General features: G+C 32.9%; 1 protein-coding gene across 3 annotated transcripts in view; it reads left to right on the forward strand.

Annotated features, from left to right (window-relative positions):
• Positions 1–18,072, forward strand: part of al (aristaless related homeobox) — a 513,209-nt gene that overhangs the window by 391,156 nt on the left and 103,981 nt on the right. For all 3 annotated transcript variants that reach the window (XM_072535378.1, XM_072535379.1, XM_072535380.1), the window contains one exon: positions 1,332–1,569. In XM_072535378.1, the coding sequence (XP_072391479.1) occupies positions 1,332–1,569 (238 nt within the window). The remainder of the gene's footprint in view (positions 1–1,331; positions 1,570–18,072) is intronic.

Raw genomic sequence — 18,072 nt, forward strand, 5'->3', positions numbered from 1 at the left:
TATTTCGCAGTGGGTCAGCGTAGGTTACCACCGACTGGAAAACTCCATTTAGGACCCTTCTTTTGGTGCTATCTGGGCCCCTCATGTTTGGCATCAGTCGTATCAGCAACGTCTCCAGATTTCGGTTAGCCATCTCTACCGTTTTTTGGATGTGTACTCCAAACCTCAGTACTTCCGACAACCAGACTCCGATATACTTAACCGATTTAACCGGTGTAACCTCCACACCTTTCACTATAAAGCAAAGAAAGGATTTGTCCCGGCTTTCTTTAAGAACTAACACCTCAGTTTTCTGAGGCGCTAGCTGTAGATCGTTCAATATGTTATTTATTATGGTTTTTGGCAATTCCCCATATCAATTTTGTTGCATTTAAAATACAGTGAAATTGTGGCAGACGTAATATTTTATGGCCATATTGTTCTGCTAAATCATCAACAATGTATTTTGGAGGTGGCTGGTTTCTGAAAATAAATTTTGATAACCTGAACTAAACTCTCATTAGGCGGACTTACTGCGCAACAATCTGCAAAAGCTCGTTTTCCAACATTTCCTTATTAAAAGGCAGTTTTGTGCGGAAAAGATTTAATTTTACTTTTAGAGCTTCTGTACTAGTCGCTCTGATGAATCCTTGTAGGATGAAATATGTCTAAGCGAATATACAGAGGCGCTATACATGAAATCGAATCTTAACTGTCTTTTATTGAATTTCGGTTTACTCTTTGTGAGTACAAGAAACCAGTTCACCAAGGATTTTTGCTTAGATGAGGAGATATGTTATGGAATGCAACTTTTAGACTTCCCATGTCTTTCTTACACCTTTTTCATCGACTGTTTTGCCTTGCAATTTATAGAAGACACAAAATAAAGCAAAAATCTGAGTTTTGGTTTCGTCAACCAAGAAATCTTCGCATTAAACTTTGGTGATTTATTTTCAGATGTCGCAATAGCATCCATATTTGAAACACATACACATTAATAATTAATTCTACTACTGCTACTAAATACTAAATACTACTGCAACATCTTAAACAAAAAACTTTTAAATCATTTTGAAATACTTCGTCACTGTTTAATGACCTTATGTTAAGAATTATAAGCTGTGTTATAAAAACAGTGTTATCAGTTATTTTTAAAGGAAGTATAAAGCAATTACTATAGAAACGATGGACACATTTTTTTCTTTTTACAGTTAAATCGCTTATTTATACATAAATCAAGAAATATTGTTTAAAACTTAAATTTATTCATGTGATATTTTTAATTAACTTAATGTTTTGTTTAAACTATATTTTATGAATAAAAAATACTTACATTTTTATTTATTTTCCAGAATCGGCTTCTACTGAAAGCAACCCTGATATAATGGGAGTATCCGAAGAGGTAACGCCAAATGCGGGAATGGAGCCTCGACCATCAGGTCCGGAACAAAGTGACGGTAGTGATCCGGAACCTGATGAATTTGCTCCCAAGCGAAAGCAGAGAAGGTACAGGACGACATTCACTAGTTACCAGTTGGAGGAATTGGAAAAGGCGTTTTCTAGGACTCATTATCCAGATGTTTTTACAAGGTAAATTATCTACTAAGTTTTCATATTTTGTCACGTTCCTGAAAGAAACAAGATACGCAAAAAGTAGAAAGTTATAATAAGAAAAATATAATAAACAATAATAATAAAAAAATATTAAAATATAGTGTTTATCAGATTTAGCTTGGCTTAAATTTATTAGAATTATATATTTTGAACTCTGGTCTAGATATTATTAAATATTTAGAATTAGTTTGTTTGTTTTGTCCCTAAAAAGATGATCATTAATTACTATTTAAATGGGAATAAGCCACAATTAAAGGTTAAAATACGTTTATTGACGTTTCAGTTTCCCCTTCGAAAATCGTTCTCAAAATACAAACATTAGTAAATTAAACAAATTGTTTCCCATTTAAATAGTAATTAATTTAAAATGTCACAAGAAAATAGCTTCAGAACAGTATAAAGATGATCATATTCTTCTTCATACTGGAAATGAGTCAATTTTTATTCTTAAGGTGATACATTTTATTAATAAAATAATCTATTATTTGTTTTCTAGTTTTTAAATTAAGTTAAACAGAAATCATTTATGAATATTCGTATACACGATGAACTACAAAAGAAAATTACAATGTCCCCATTTTTTTATTTGTTCAACCCTATATTTTATTTTTTCAAAATATTTCGTTTCTAATACTTCCCATACTTCTTCTAGTACACAAGGTTTTTATATAGCCCAAGCCTAAAAAATCAATTTTTGGCAATTTCGGTGATAGCGGTGGTCAAACAGTTCGTCCTCGTAATCGATGAAAGATCGTGAATAAGAGTAGTGTGATGAATTGGAGCATCGTCGTGTAAAAACCACATTCTTTGTCGAATATTAAGTTAACAATTTGCAGTAGTAGTGGCAATTGATCATTCAGAAAATCACAGAGTGAGTCGGTTGGAACGCTTTTCATATTTACGGAGAATTTTATTTAGTAGCATATTTAGTAGCAGCTAAAAGTACATCATATTCCTTTTCTTCACTTATAACAGTTTTGGTTTTCTCATTTTCTTCATATGCAACTAACTCTTTTTCTTCTTGATGTGCCTATCCGTTACGAATGTTGGCGATCATCATGGCAATCTTTATATTATTTGCAGCAGCGCAGAATGTTGATGTAGATGTTGTATTAAACCAGATTGTGAGGTTCTTTAACCAAGATGTTCTTCTTCTTCCTGGACCTTGTTTTCCAAATAGTTTTCCTTGCAGGATGGCTTGAAGGAGAGTATATCTGGATTCATTTCGCATAATATGTCCGAAGAATTGTAACTTTCGAGATTTTAAGATGGTCAGTACCTCTCGGTTCTTATTTATTGTTCTGTGGACCTCCTCATTTGTGACTCGGTCAGTCCACTGGATCTTAAGTATTTTCCGATATAGTCACCTGTCAAATGCTTCCAGTTTTCTGAACATATCTCCGTTCAAGGTCCACGCTTCAACACCATAAAAAAGGACAGAGAAGACGTAGCATCGCGGCATTTTTAATTTTGTATCAAGAGAGAGGTTGTGACTCTTAAAGAAGGCTCCATTCGATTGAAGGTGGATCTAGCTTTTCCGATGCGTGCTCTAGTCTGGTTGTTGGTCCATTCTTCATTTATTATGGTGCCCAGCTAGTTGTAGTGCGTCACTCTTTCTACAGGGGATTGATTGACGTAGAGTTGACCTTCTGTTATCCTTGCAACTGACTCAGTGCTGTAACCGTTTCAAAAGATTCAAAAGACAATCATTATAATTTCGATTATTTTTTTTTAAATAAAATACTAACCCCATCTATCTGTCAAGTACTTGTAGCCGACTTAAGGATTCTTCTGTAATTCCCAAATATATCCGGTAGATGAGCCTATTCATCAACTTGTCACTCACGCCAGAATCAGAGCGCCATGATAGCGTCTCGCTCTTTTTTTTTAACGTCCAACCGTTAACGTGTCCACGTCCAACGTGTTTCCGAAGTGGGTCTTATTTAGAGACCCTTATTGGAGAGGCTATAATGGTGATATATTTCTAACACATGTCGCAAGATAATATTGGTATGGAGTTATTCCAGATCATGGCCCAGTAGCGGTATCTTTTTATGGAATACCTAACCCCTCTTATCAGGGAGATGGTGGATTGATATAGGACGTAGCCGAATCAATGGTTCATTTGGTTGACTGATTAAATAAGAAAAGAAACAGAGCAGATTCAGGTTGTACCAATTTTTATTATACCTACTTTCAAGAAACAGAAATGATTATGAACTCAAAGAATGAAAATATAGGAAGTGTTTTAATTTTATTTAAAGGTTTAATTTCTCTATTATTCCTAGTTGATAAATAACTATATTATTTTCAATGTAAACAAATTTCGAAATTTGGGGTTAATATATATATATATATATATATATATATATATATATATATATATATATATATATATATATATATATATATATATATATATATATATATATATGTTGGAAATATCGGGTATGTGGTCTATATTAAATAAAAAATCTTTGTTTTTTCTAAAGCTCAATATTTCGCCATTTATTTGATGGCTTCATCGGGAGTAACTGTAAAAAACAAACATTTCAAAACACTGACGTACACTTAGATTTACAATACTTACAGAAATTAAATTTATTTAATTTCTGTAAGTATTGTAAGTATAACTTATTTATGTGTATAATCTTTTAATTTCTGTAAGTATTGTAAATCTAAGTGTACGTCAGTGTTTTGAAATGTTTGTTTTTTACAGTTACTCCCGATGAAGCCATCAAATAAATGGCGAAATATTGAGCTTTAGAAAAAACAAAGATTTTTTATTTAATGTAGACCACATACCCGATATTTCCAACATATTTATAAATTGTATTTTGGTTGAAATAATCACGTTAATATATATATATATATATATATATATATATATATATATATATATATATATATATATATATATTCATTTTCTTTATAACTAATTCTTAATTTAATACGATACAAAGCTTTTTTGTTTATGATAATGTAAACATAAAATAGTATTTTGGTATCCCTTTGGGATGACGTAACTTTTAATGTTTTCTTTTTGTTCATTACTAAGAAATAATAAAGAATAGTTTTCTTGTAAACTTTCGATAAATCTTAATTTTTTTTGCTCGTCCCCTTCGAGGATAAACCAGGGGTGGCGTCCAATAATAAATTATAATTTCATATTAACTAATTGTGCTTGGATTTAAGATACGATATAGTTTCTATATGTTTAAAAAAAACCCCGCCCAAATCTCTTCGACAGTGAGCGATTCTGGCCTTGCATATATCATTGTAGCACGCAGTGTTACAGTGCAAACAAATTAATTTATTAATTTTCTAAAAGCTCTTACGTTTGGCTTCCTCCATTCATATATTGCTGTTGATATATTCTGGATGCAGAACTGTATAAGAACGCAGAGAGAAGAATTGACTAGTAATGAAAAACAGATTAAACACTAACTAAAATTTAATTCTAAATAGCAATTTCCGATTTTAGCTAGGCATTAAGGAACGTTCATGTGTAAAATGTATGGTGAATGGTGGTATTGTCAGATAACACTGTGTTGTGGGATGTTTCACTACACTTCACTTAGTCTTATTTTACTATTATATCTAATTGCAAGAATAACTGCTTAGCGGAATGTCATTTTTACGTTAAAAGCGAACTACTGGCAACACTGCTCGTTTGAATAAAATAATTTAACTTATAATAACTGCAGTTTTAGGAAACACTAAGTACTATCAATGGTTGATTTATTAATATTTATGAAAGAATAATTCAATGCGAACTACTCACTGACAAAATACAATATACTAATAAGCGAAGCGAATATTTTTCAGCTAGCGATTTTAGTTAAGGAACCTGCGAGATTTTGCTACCGACTTCTATGATAACTTTTACTTAACTGCTGGTATTATCCAAATTATGCAGTCAACTAGTGATGGGGTTTTTACCTCAAAAGTACCATTAACTACCTTCCTTTGGGATTCCTTTTAATAATCGCAATATCTGTATGGTTTAGAATCTATAAGTACCAAGTGAAACGGAATTTCACCACCCAGGTCATATCTCCTAATTTTTGTACAGAAAAGTTCATTTTTAAAATTTAAGCCATACAGACCGATTAAAAAGGTATTAATATAAAAACTTTCATTCTGACAAAGCCTACTGATTTACCGTTGTTAATTGATACAAATTGCTCATCACAATCGACAGTTATGAACATTTTACGAAAAGCTTGTTGGCTTAGAACACTAGAGTGTTGGACATGATGGGTCGGAGACTTCTTAATTTCGAGCATCCTCTTTAAACTTTGGGAGGAGTTTATTAGGGCATGGAACGGGATACCCTAGGAGGATATTGACCACCTAATCAGAAGAGAGTTTCTGCGCATCCAAGAATGTGTTGCTTACCGATGTGCTTTAACACATTAATAATTTATTTATCCCTGAAAATTGTTTTAATCATATTGAAATTTTGATCTTTTGTTTATTTTGCTACCCCTCAAGCATGTTCAATCATCCCGCAAATTTTTCCAAATTTTTGTCCTCACAAAATTATTTTAGCTATGCCCATGTCTAACAGTTCCTTAAAAGAATTATGCTACGCTTTCTAATTGGCATATCGAGGGCAAGTTATGGTTCTCTTATGCTCCTTTCCTTTCTCAGAAACAAGTCAGGAGCTTGTGTGCTTTGTCTCTGCACTAACCCTTCACTAAGAACAACTATAATTCTCTGGTTTTCTAAAAAACCTTCGAAAATAGCCCCTTTCAACCGAGTCGCTTCTCAATTCTAAAACATAATTAGTGCCAATCTCACATGAGCAAAAAAAAATCTTCTCTTTAGAGAAAATTTAAGTTCTCGAACGTATTTTAAACCTATTACTTTATTTGTGTACCAGCCTTCGAGTTAAGCCGGTCAACTTGGCGGTAAGTCGTTTAGATTATGTCTTATAACTGTCCCGCTAATTTCGATTTTTTTTTATTACCTATAGACTTAATGTCACTTCTGTTTGCCTTCACACTTCACACATCAAACATCATACCTCATAGTTTATATTTCTATTACTGTCAACTACTGCCGTATATTTAGTATCGCCTACAAGGTTTAGTTACATTTTGCCGCTGATTAGTCATACTCTGCTGTCGATTAGTTGCATCCTACGGCCGTATATTCAATGCGGAAAACTTCTTATCTTTGAAGAGGAATCGAGTCAAATCGAATTTATCTTTTCCGAATTTGAAAACCTTATATTTATATCCGAATTCTAAGGAAATCCTACCGATTTCGTCTACAAAAGATATAAGGCTTATCTATCTCATCTCTCCCTGCGAATTCAACGTTTAACTCCAGATCCACAGAATCCTAGTGAATAGACTTTAAAGATGAAGCTATCTCTACCTGCCTTATTTTAGAATCTAATTTAGACAAGATCATCGCTACCGACCCGAATACCGTAAATCTATCTTTAACATCCCAAGGACCTGTACCAGTCATTAACCCTATTGTTCACGTAAATACTCTTATCAACGTAGCTGACTAGAATATTAAATTTTACGGCGAACCTAAACATTTGTTCAGTGTTCTAGAAAAAATACAAGATCTTGCCGAATCGCCTGATATTCCTGAGACGACCCTTTTCCGATCTGCCGTGGAATTTTTCTCGGGTAACGCGGCTAAATGGTTTAGAAGTGTTAAATCTAAACTTACTTCTTGGCCACAACTGGTCGAATTAGTCAAATCCACATTCCTTCCGCATCGTTACGAAGACGAACTGTGGGAACAGATAAAAAACCGCAAGCAAAGTAAAAATTATACTTTTGTTCTCTATCAAGCGAACATACTTAACTTAATAAAAATATTACCGAGACAACCTTACGTAAAAAGTTATCTTATATTCGTTCAAATCTTTTACCGGAATATTCTATCATCAATACCGTCGAAGTAAATGCTGCTTCAGTTTTCAAACGTGACCTTCGTTCTATATTTAGTGTGGAAAACCAAAAATGCGTCCAGAAAAATCCTTCGAAATATTTCTAGCATAGAAACAATTCTTTCAGTAATAACTTCTTCAAAAAGCATCGATCAGAAAGGAACTCTCACCTACCTCAACTTCAAAACAAAATTCTTCTACCGCATGTTGGAACTGTCAGGGCAAAGGTCACCCTCACCGTGAATGTCGTCGTCCTAGAAAAATATTTTGTTACCGATGTGGAGCCTGAAGTTACCTTCCCACAATGTATAAATTGTAAACATTCAAAAAACTAATTTACGGAATAAATACCATCGGCTATTATATTCCAAATCACTATAAAAAGCCCGATTCCTCTACCGTTTCTTCAAATAGATTTAGGAATAATTTTTTCGAATTTATCGTTCTTCCCTATCTCACCAAAATATCGTTACCTCACGTCTCTGAGAACCAAATGTTAAAAATCAAAGTTTTACCCTGTATAAGTTTGAAAAATATTTCCAAAATATAATTTATAACGGGTATTTGGATTTCAATGCAACTTACGACATAATATAGAAAAATACTTCTGGCAAATTGTGAATATAAATTGTAAAAGAACAAAACATTATCTCTCACAAAATAAGCCTAGTTTGGTAAGATATTTTAGAGAGTTATTAAGAACAACTAACTATAAAACAACAATTTAGAAATCGTATTGCCAACATCCAAAGTGTGAGTAATGACCTTAAATCGGCAACAAAGTTGATATAATTCACAAACAAATACCTTAAATAAATATACGTCTGTACGCCTATGATAATTGTTTAAAGTATCAATAATTAAACAGAAGCACTAGAAATGTAAAAATACTTTATATACCTTCTATAACGATAATATTATTATCATTTAGAGAGGCTATACCTAGTTAACTCGTTTCTTCTTTGAATTAATGTGTCAGTCGTCAATTATTTCGAGATGTATCATTAAAAATGAATAATTCATTTTTTCCTAATTGATGGTTGTGAATTTAAAATCCTACCTTCGTGAGTCTGCTCACTTTAGTCGTAATGTCTCTGCAGTAGCATCCGATGTCTTAAACGAAGGAAAAGTACAGGTTTCGGTATGTAATATCTCTACATTACATCATAAATACATTTAAAAAAGTAAGTAGACGTTGCGAAAATTTTGCTGTTTCAGACTTTACGACAGAAAATGACGCTTTTTTGGGAAGAAAGAATTTGTTACGTCTTCGAAAGGATCACTATATTATTATTTAAGAATTAACTAAATACGCAATTGTTTTATATATCAAAAAAATTGTAGATATCACTAAAATAATGGTCTTAATTTAGTACCAAACAGATATTAATCAACATAAATAAATTTTTAAATAGTCGTCCTAACTTGAAAAAGAATAAATGAATGAATTTTAATTTGTAAAATTCAATCTCGAAATATTTCCTTTTATTGTAATCTGTATCTATATTCTATAATCTCTTATCGCCACCAAAACAGCAAAGAAACAGACACCCATTTGCCCAACTTAGCTTGGTAATTTAGTGTCTATACTTCAAACTGTTCATTAGATCTTGTATTAATCATTGGTCATCGACTAATCGTATGTTGTTGATAACTCTTCTAAGCCTTACTATCCCATTGTATAATACTGGGTGTTTCAAAAAGGTATGTCGTAAATTAAATCACGCATTCCGAGGACAAAAATAAATTGATTGAATCCAATCTTGTCTTGTTCTGAAAGCACTTTTCATAAAAAAGAAACAACAAAATCTAAGCGCACAGAAAAATTTTAAGGGGGTGTGCAGCCCTAAATCCCCCAAACTTTTGTGTACGTTCAAATCAAATGAATTTTGTGGCATCATTAGTTTAACATATTATTTTTAAATTTTTTTTTTGCCTGTTATCACTTTTTTCAAAAAACAGTTTTTATTGAATTACGGTCTTTTTGATTAACCTTTAAAAAATTGCGTGCAACTAAATAAATGGCTTAAATGAATTAGCAAGTACAAAAAATGTCTATAACCTCTATAAATATGATGTTACAATAAATGTTCAAAATGACCCCCATTTTCTTCAATACACATTTGATATCGTTTGAAAAATCATATTTTTCTGACGAAATTAATTTGCAGCTTGCATTATTCTAACCCTCAATTGTTGTTCGTCCTCTATTGTTACAGAATACACTTTCTCTTTCATAAACCTCCAAAAGCAAAAGTCTATGGGGTTAGGACCTGGACTTCTGGGTGGCCAAGAAATAGGTGCGTTACGACCACCTATTCCAATCCACCGACCAGGATACTGACTGCAAAGGTATTCCCGGACTTCATTACTGTAAGGCGGTGAAGCGCCATTTTGTAGAAACCACATATTTTGCCTTATTGCAATATTCACTTTTTCCAAATACTCTTAGAAATCGTTTGCCAAAACTGCAAATAATTATCACCACTTAAATTGTTGGGAAGAAATACTGGGCTTATTAGATTGTTATCCACAATTCCTGCCCAAACATTAGCTTTGAAAGTTCGTTGATGATGAGTCGATTTTTTGGCGTGAGGATTTTCGTCGGCACAAATGTGCTCGTTATGATGGTTTGTTATTCCATTTCTACTGATGGTAGCCTCGTCGGTAAACAAAATATTTCTAATAAAATTAACACTTCGAGTGTTTTCCATTAACAACGAATCGCAAAATCAAATCCTTTTAGTATAATCTTCAACCAATAACTCTTAAACCGTTGTTAAGTGATAGGGTTTAAGAAGCTGATCCTTCAAACGCCTCCAAACCCTTACGTGAAGAACATTTAGTTGAGCAGCTATTACCCTTGTACTTGCTCCAGGGACTTCTTCAATGATTTCTAAAATGCCTCCATCAGTTGCATCCATTATTGGACGACCACTATTGCCAGCATCTTGCTGTTGGAATGTACCCGTCAGAAATAATCGTCTATTGGGTGTATTTCGATTGGGGTATTTTACTGCATAACGCCTTGCGGCTGCTGCAATATTTCCTTGGCATTTACCTACAATATTCCTGACAGTTTATTGAAATCATAATTTAATCTGATCCAACTTACCCTAAGTTAAATGCATATCTGCCATTTCCTGAAATGTGTAGGCCATAGTAATATCAAAATTTTTAATATTAATCTTATTCACACAATAAATGATAGCTTCAAATTATTGACTATTATTGATGGAACTGTTTGTAATTATTGTATCCGTACAAACTAATTTGTAATTTTATGGCCAACTAGGAAGAAACTAGTTTTTCAAAAAAGTGATGAGAGGCAAAAACGTTTTAAAAATTATGTGCTAAACTAAGGATGCCCCAAAATTCATTTGATTTGAACGTACTCGTAAATTTTTTTGTGCGCTTAGATTTTGTTGTTTCTTTTGTATGAAAAATGCTTTCAGAACAAGAAAGTAAGATAATGCAAAAAAAAATTTATTTTGTAACTTCAAAGGGCTGTAACTTTTTTTGTACACACTTTTGTACTAACGTAAGTTGGATTCAATCAATACATTTTTGTCTCCGGAATGCGTAATTTAATTTATGATATACCTTTTTGAAACACCCCTTATAACGTTCAGCTAGCACTGCTTTTTCAAAAAATTATTATTACTATTTGGTTGTCTGGCAAGTAACCACCTTTGCCGATTAGAGCGCTGCTACCTAAAAAAATTTAGTTCGAGAAAGTCTAATCTTTTTTAGGCATCTCCTTCTTCTTCTTCTTTTTCTAAGGCGCCTCAATCCTTTGTGAGTCTTGGTCTGTTTAAAAACGTACTTCCATTCTGCCCTGTTGCATATCTTCGCCACTGTCTGATGTTCTTGTTTTTTCATGTCAAATTTTAGTACAATGCAGCCATTTTGACAGCTGCCCAAATTTGACATGTTTGAAAAAATGGGCTTGGGCTATCAATATTGCGTCGTCTTTGTAACAAAGTATTTTTACTTCTGTGTTTCCCATGCTGTATTGTCTTCCTTTGTTGACACTTTTGATGATTTCATCCATGATTAAATTGAAGATCATAGGGCTCAATGAGTATTATTCCGCTGCCTATGTCTATAGGTTCTGTCAGTTGTCCATCTATTCTGGCTTTCATTTTGTTGTTTTAATAATTTTGTCTGCAGTTTCGTTGGGTGGACCGAGTAGCTCAACAGAACTTTTGCCGGTTATAAGCGCTGATAAAGGAGGAGGGGGTCTACGTCCAGGTTAGTACCCTGCTGATACCCATACGGCTCATAGAAAGAGGATTATTCTGTCAGAGATGATATAAATATTGATTTTTTTTCTAGGTAGTACTTTTCTAATATAATATAAATTCAGATTCATATACCAAGATGTTAAATGTGCAAAAAATACAAATGTTTTACTTGTTTTTATTTTAAGATTTTGGTAAGAAAAACTACAAATGTCTTTTGCTGTATTTTTACCTGCTTTGATAGCAGTGTTATTCTATTTTACAAATATATTTTAACGAAAACATAAAATATCTGGATAAAAACATATTTCGACAAATATTTAGCAGACGCCGGTTAATTCGGCGTCAACTTATCTATAACTTAAATGTCTCTTTCTATAAATTATTCTGTGATCTATACTAATAAAAGAAGCTTACTATCTAACCCGGACATAACACTCACTGCTCAGGAATTTCATCTAATGACCGGAGTTAACGATAGAAAATCCAAAACCACACGCCTCAAAATAAGTAGCTTCTTATCTTTGTCAATAAAATAGGCCCGTTGTTGAGACATTATGTGCAATATTTAAAAAAAAAATGTAATTGTGTCTGAGCTATTATTTTTTTTTATTTTTAAGCATTTTCAGCATTTAAAGAAAAATGTTATGAAATGAAAAACATCAAAAATAAGTTTTATGTCGATAAAAATATTCAGTGATTTTTTTATAACACCCGTACGGTGTTTGTATACTGTTATCTGGTCACAAATGACCAATTATCAGATATTTTTTTATCTAAACCTAATAAACAGCAAATACTTAAATCTAAGGGCTTATCTTATGACTTACTCTTATTTTATCTATCAAATAATGCACTACAACTAACATGCAATAACCTCACAGCACTATACTCTGCTTTTTACACTATAAACTGTTACACATTTACACTAACTCAAATGGTTTTGTCCGTATGAGTCTTCTCTTTAATTTAGTGCTGCCAGGAAGCTGGATATCCACAACATTCAGATGACTATGCAGCCTCTGCTCGTGACTTGCTGCTGTTCTCTTGATTACTTCGGTCACAATTTCCAAATTCAGGTCCTGGTGGAGGTTGCTGTTACGGATATACCAAGGAGCATCAACAATGTTTCTCAGTACTTGGTTTTGAAATCTCTGGATAATATGTAGATTACTAGCTTTGATGCAGTTGGCACCCATATATCCATACTGGCCTCAATACTTGCTTGTAAATGGATAATTTATTATGAATGAATAATGTTAAATTTTTTTAAATCAGACAATACAATTTCTTATATCTAATATCCAGCTCCCCCCTTTTCTTTTTGACATGGACTTTCCAGCGCAGTCTCGCGTCTAGGATGATGCCCAAGTATTTTGCTTATGTTGCATAAGAAACTTGGGTATCATTTATTCTAACTGGGAAATTTTCTATTTTTTTTATTTGTAAAGTTAATGTGTGCAGATTTAGTCTCATTTAATTTTATTCGCAATTTTCTGGTCCAGGTATGTATTGTATTTAGTTTCAGCTTACCAGCTTCTTCACTAGTCTCCTATCGCTAGTATGGCTGTATCATCCGTGAACGTGGCAATAGTGTTTTGTTCTAGCTCTGGAATGTCACACGTGAATAATAGGTACAGGACCGGATCTAATACACTCCCTTGTGGTATGCCAGCTTTGATCTCCCTTAGATCGGTGTACACTTCTTGTTTTACTCTATCTGTTCACAATGTATGATTCTAAGATTTCCGAATAATGTTTAGGCATGATCGTTCTTAGTTTACAGTTTAAACCCTCATGCCAGACTTTATCAAATGCCTGTGCGACGTCCAAGAAGATTATAGAGCAGACTTTCTTTTCTTTTAATGTTTTTTTCTATTATATTCGTTATTCTGTGAACTTGATCTATAGTGGAATGTTTATTTCTTAAACCAAATCGATGATTTGGTGTAAGATTTTTTCTTCCTATTATTGGCTTTAATCTTTTCAGTAGAAGTTTTTCAAATAGTTTTGACATCACCGAAAGGAGTGATATTGGTCGATAGGATGTCACTTCATTAGTAGGACTATTACGTGGACTACTTTTCAGAGTCTGGGAACATATCTTAATCTAAAAGCAGCATTTATTAGCTGTGTCAGCTTAACTATGGCTTTTCTTGGTAGACTTTTTGATAGTTCTCCTGTTATGAGATCATATCTTTGAGCTTTCTTAGGATTTATATTCTTTTTTATCTCTGTTGATACAACTGTAAATAATGTCAACGTTATTCTTTCTTCGGTTTGGAATGGTTTTTTCATCTCATTTCTTCACCATCATTGTCGTTGGGTTTGAACGTGCTTTCTAAATGATCTGCAAATTGTTTTACTTTCTGTTCGTTATTTCTAGCCCCGTCCTCTAACTTAATAGGAGGAGAATGACTAATTGGTCTCTTATTCTTTTTGGTGCCTTCCATAACGAATGATCTGTGTTCTGGTCAGCTGTTAAATTACGTAAAAAGGAATCAATTGTTGAATTTTTTATATTCTGTATCTCCCTTTTTAAATTTTGTGTAGCATTATTTAGATGAGTTTTGTCTCGTGGAGTTCTGTATTGCTGCCGTTTTTTTCTTAACTTTTTTTTTCTACTATTAGTTCTCGGATTTCTTTTGGATAGTTGTTTCATTGTGGGAGTATTTTCCCAAGCTATCTGTTGAATATTTTTTATAAAAACTTCTAATTCTTCATCACGTCGCCTTGTGTTTCTCAATGGAACAACAAGATTAATAATTTTGTGTTCAAGGTTTATTTTGAAGCTCTCTCAGTCAGTTTTTTTGTTAGACAGTATTGAATTGAAACCTTTTTGGATTGCTGTATCACTTATAGTTTGCACAAAATTATCGGTGAGTGATCAGAGTTTATGTTCCAGTCGTCATTGATGTCCAGATAGTTAGCTGAAATATTTTTGTAAATAAAGAAATCTATCAGGTCTGGAATTTCGTTCCTATCGGTAGGCTAGTATGTTACTGGCATATTATTACTTCACCCTTTTGTTCTTTCACAGCTGAAAATAGTTCTTTTCCTTTAGTTGTAGTTAGCCTAGAGCCCCAGTGGGTATTCTTTGCTTTAATTTAGCACTTGAATTTTTACATAACTTTGTATCAAAAAAACTAAATCATATGACACCGTTCCTTTAACTAAAATAAAAATAAATAATTAAATGATAAACCAATTTTGGCTACAGACTTTTATTTGAAAAAAAAAATATTTTAACCCGGCCTAACATATCTAGTCACAAAAAAGTTAAGAATCCTTTTATCCCCATCACCAAAATGTGGATACCGTGTATTCAGTACCGCAAGTTCAGATAAAGCCGATAAAGAGATCTAGTCGGCACGACACACATTCCGAGATGTCTGCAATTTGTACCATCGGCGCTGATGACACTGTTCTAAGGGCCTCCCTTGCGGCCAATTAGGCCCACCGTCCAAATATTTAAATAGATAAGACTGACGACACACTTCGTGACATAGTCGGACGTTAATTAAATGTTGGGGGTTTCAAAAATATCAATCACGAATCATTGTAATCGACGCCAAAGTTTTAAATTTATGTAGGATTTAGAAGGTAAAATGCATTAGTAGAAAGACAAGACTCATCCTGGGGATTTATTAGTAGAGATTTAAATTTGTACTTAAATTCTATTAGATTCTGTTAGATTCTGATTAAATTCTGTTATAAATAATTGTAATTGCATTCTGTATTGTATACCTAGTTCTATGATAAACTGTAGTCTACTGGCTTGGAATTTTTTTATTGCCTATATTTCCTTTATTTTTGTTCATGTAGTTGTTCTAGAATGTAAAACATACGCTCCTTGTATAAAAAATTATATAAATAAATATAAATATATAAATATCTCTTGCAAGTAAAGTCGTCCCAGGAACGCAACTCAACAATATTGGCAATATCATTTTAAAGTCGTCTACTTTAAAATGTATAATATATTACTGTTATATTACTTCACAGATAGCAATTTAATTTCTGTTTACTTTCCTTATATTGTATCACTCACACAGTCCCATACTAACTTAAAATTGACATCTACAAAATTGAGTGCTTTAAGCTCTGCCTGTCTATTTGTGAAGATGGCAACTGAACGGTGCGTTATTTTCTGCATTTCTATTTCTTCCACGCAGTGATGGATTGCCGTTATTTCTGCCTGAAAAATACTGCTTTTTTTGTGAAGTTGATGATTTGTGTTTTTCTGAGAATTGGCTGCTGGGTTCTCTTGTTTACACCAGTTCAGTTTACACGAGTCATACGTAGTCAGTCATTAGAAGCCGACCAGTGCGAAGGTGTTTGCAAGGTACTGTTATCATTTTTTAAAAAAACTCGTGTAATGAGGTGAAAGTGATTGTGAAACCACACAAATATTTGCAGTTAAATATACGGACATAAACAGTAAGAAATTTATCTTCCTAAAAGAGTTTTTGATAGAATTTTTAGTCAATATTTTGTATTTATACGTCCTAACCTACAATTGTAACACCAATTAAGATAATAATAACAACAACGAGAATTCTTAATTACTGTATAAATACATAGGCGTATCTTCAACGATTTTTATCATGCCTTCGACTTCGAATATGATTTGTTCCTGCTGTAGTAAATCGTATAAATCGAATTTAATGATAAAATGTTCCGTTTGCAATAGAATTTTTAGACATACCTGTGTAAATGTTAGTAATGTAGAACTGGAATTGTTTAATGATAATGATAAAGGATTCGATTGGTCCTGCATGAGTTGTAGGCAGGTTGGGAACCAAATAAAAGATCTGAAAGCATTAATTTTAACTTTACAAACTGATATTCAAGCACTTAAAAATGAAAACCAATCATTGAAGAATTCTTCAACCATGTTGGTTATGGAAGAAGTCATTCAGGAAATAAATGAGCGTAGAAAACGCAAACGCAATGCTATTTTATTTGGTGTACCTGAGCAAAATACTCAGCTCTCTCCGAATAGTCGCAATGGTAGTGATACACAGGAAGTCCAAAAAATAATTCAAAGTATGAATACTAGCGTGAATGTCAATGAACTCAAAATATTTAGGCTTGGACAACCAGCACTAGGTAAAAATCGTCCGATCAAGATTACACTTAAAGATGAAAATGACGTCTCGGCATTAATCAGACAAGCCAAGGTTCTGAAAACTGGTATCTACAGCCATGTGTCAATTTCATATGACCGTACGAAAAAAGAAATTGCATACTACAAACAATTAAAGGAAGAATTAGAAGTAGTGTTGCCCAAATGCAAGAACAAGACGAGACTTAGACAGTCTTGGTCTTGGTCTTGCGCCAAAACACCTGGTCTTGGTCTTGGTCTTGGTATTGCACTCCCGGTCTTGGTCTTGGTCTTGGTCTTGCAGCAAGAGTCTTGCAAGTCTTGCAGTTACCCATTAATTAGCCTTTTGCTATTTATTAAACGTTACTTTAGATCTTAAAACAACGTAACAGAGTAAGTACATTTTAAGCTTGAATTAACATAGCCATAATAAAGACTAACACAATTAATAAATGTCTAAATAACTGACACCGGGTGGGGTTTGAAGCGACGATCTAAGCGATCCGTGCCTATGCTCTAACTAACTCAGCTCTCTACCAGGCCCCACGGAAGTCAATCTGTTTCTTAATAAATGTTTGCATTTACTAAGCTTACATGTACTAAAACATGGTTAAAAAAAAAAAAAAATTAGTGACATAAACATGCCTGTATTTTAAAGAACATTATCTGCCTAGAAAGGGATTGATGGACATGATGGGCAAAAAATCCACATACATGACGTATCAAGGGCACAGATTTTTTAGGTGATAAGATAACAAACTATAATCCACTTATTAAAGCAAAATAAATGTTTTTACCAATCTTATCTCTACTTTTATATAAAAAACTAACTTGAAAAAATAAAGACTAGTTAAAAAAGCAATGGTAATCAAAAGAAGTTATTTTAAATTAAGGAGATCCTACTTAATAAATACATTAATTTACCAAAATAAAGTAGTGGGTACATAATATAGTAATTGGTAATAAGGTAATAACCATATTTTTTTACATGTCCACCTTTTTTAGAGGTTATTAAAAAGCTTGTGATATCTCCACCGAATTTTGGTTTTTCGAGAAGAAATATTTGTAATTCCTTTTTGTGAAAAGATATTAGATGCTTCCTTAAATCTGACGTGTTTCTGTTGATCATTCTCATTTCAACCTTTTTATGTAGGCACAATTTACACAAAGCAATTTGGGATGCATGAATTATTTCGAAAAACTCATCA

The sequence above is a fragment of the Diabrotica undecimpunctata genome, chromosome 6 (assembly GCF_040954645.1).
Source record: "Diabrotica undecimpunctata isolate CICGRU chromosome 6, icDiaUnde3, whole genome shotgun sequence".
Classification (NCBI taxonomy): domain Eukaryota; kingdom Metazoa; phylum Arthropoda; class Insecta; order Coleoptera; family Chrysomelidae; genus Diabrotica; species Diabrotica undecimpunctata.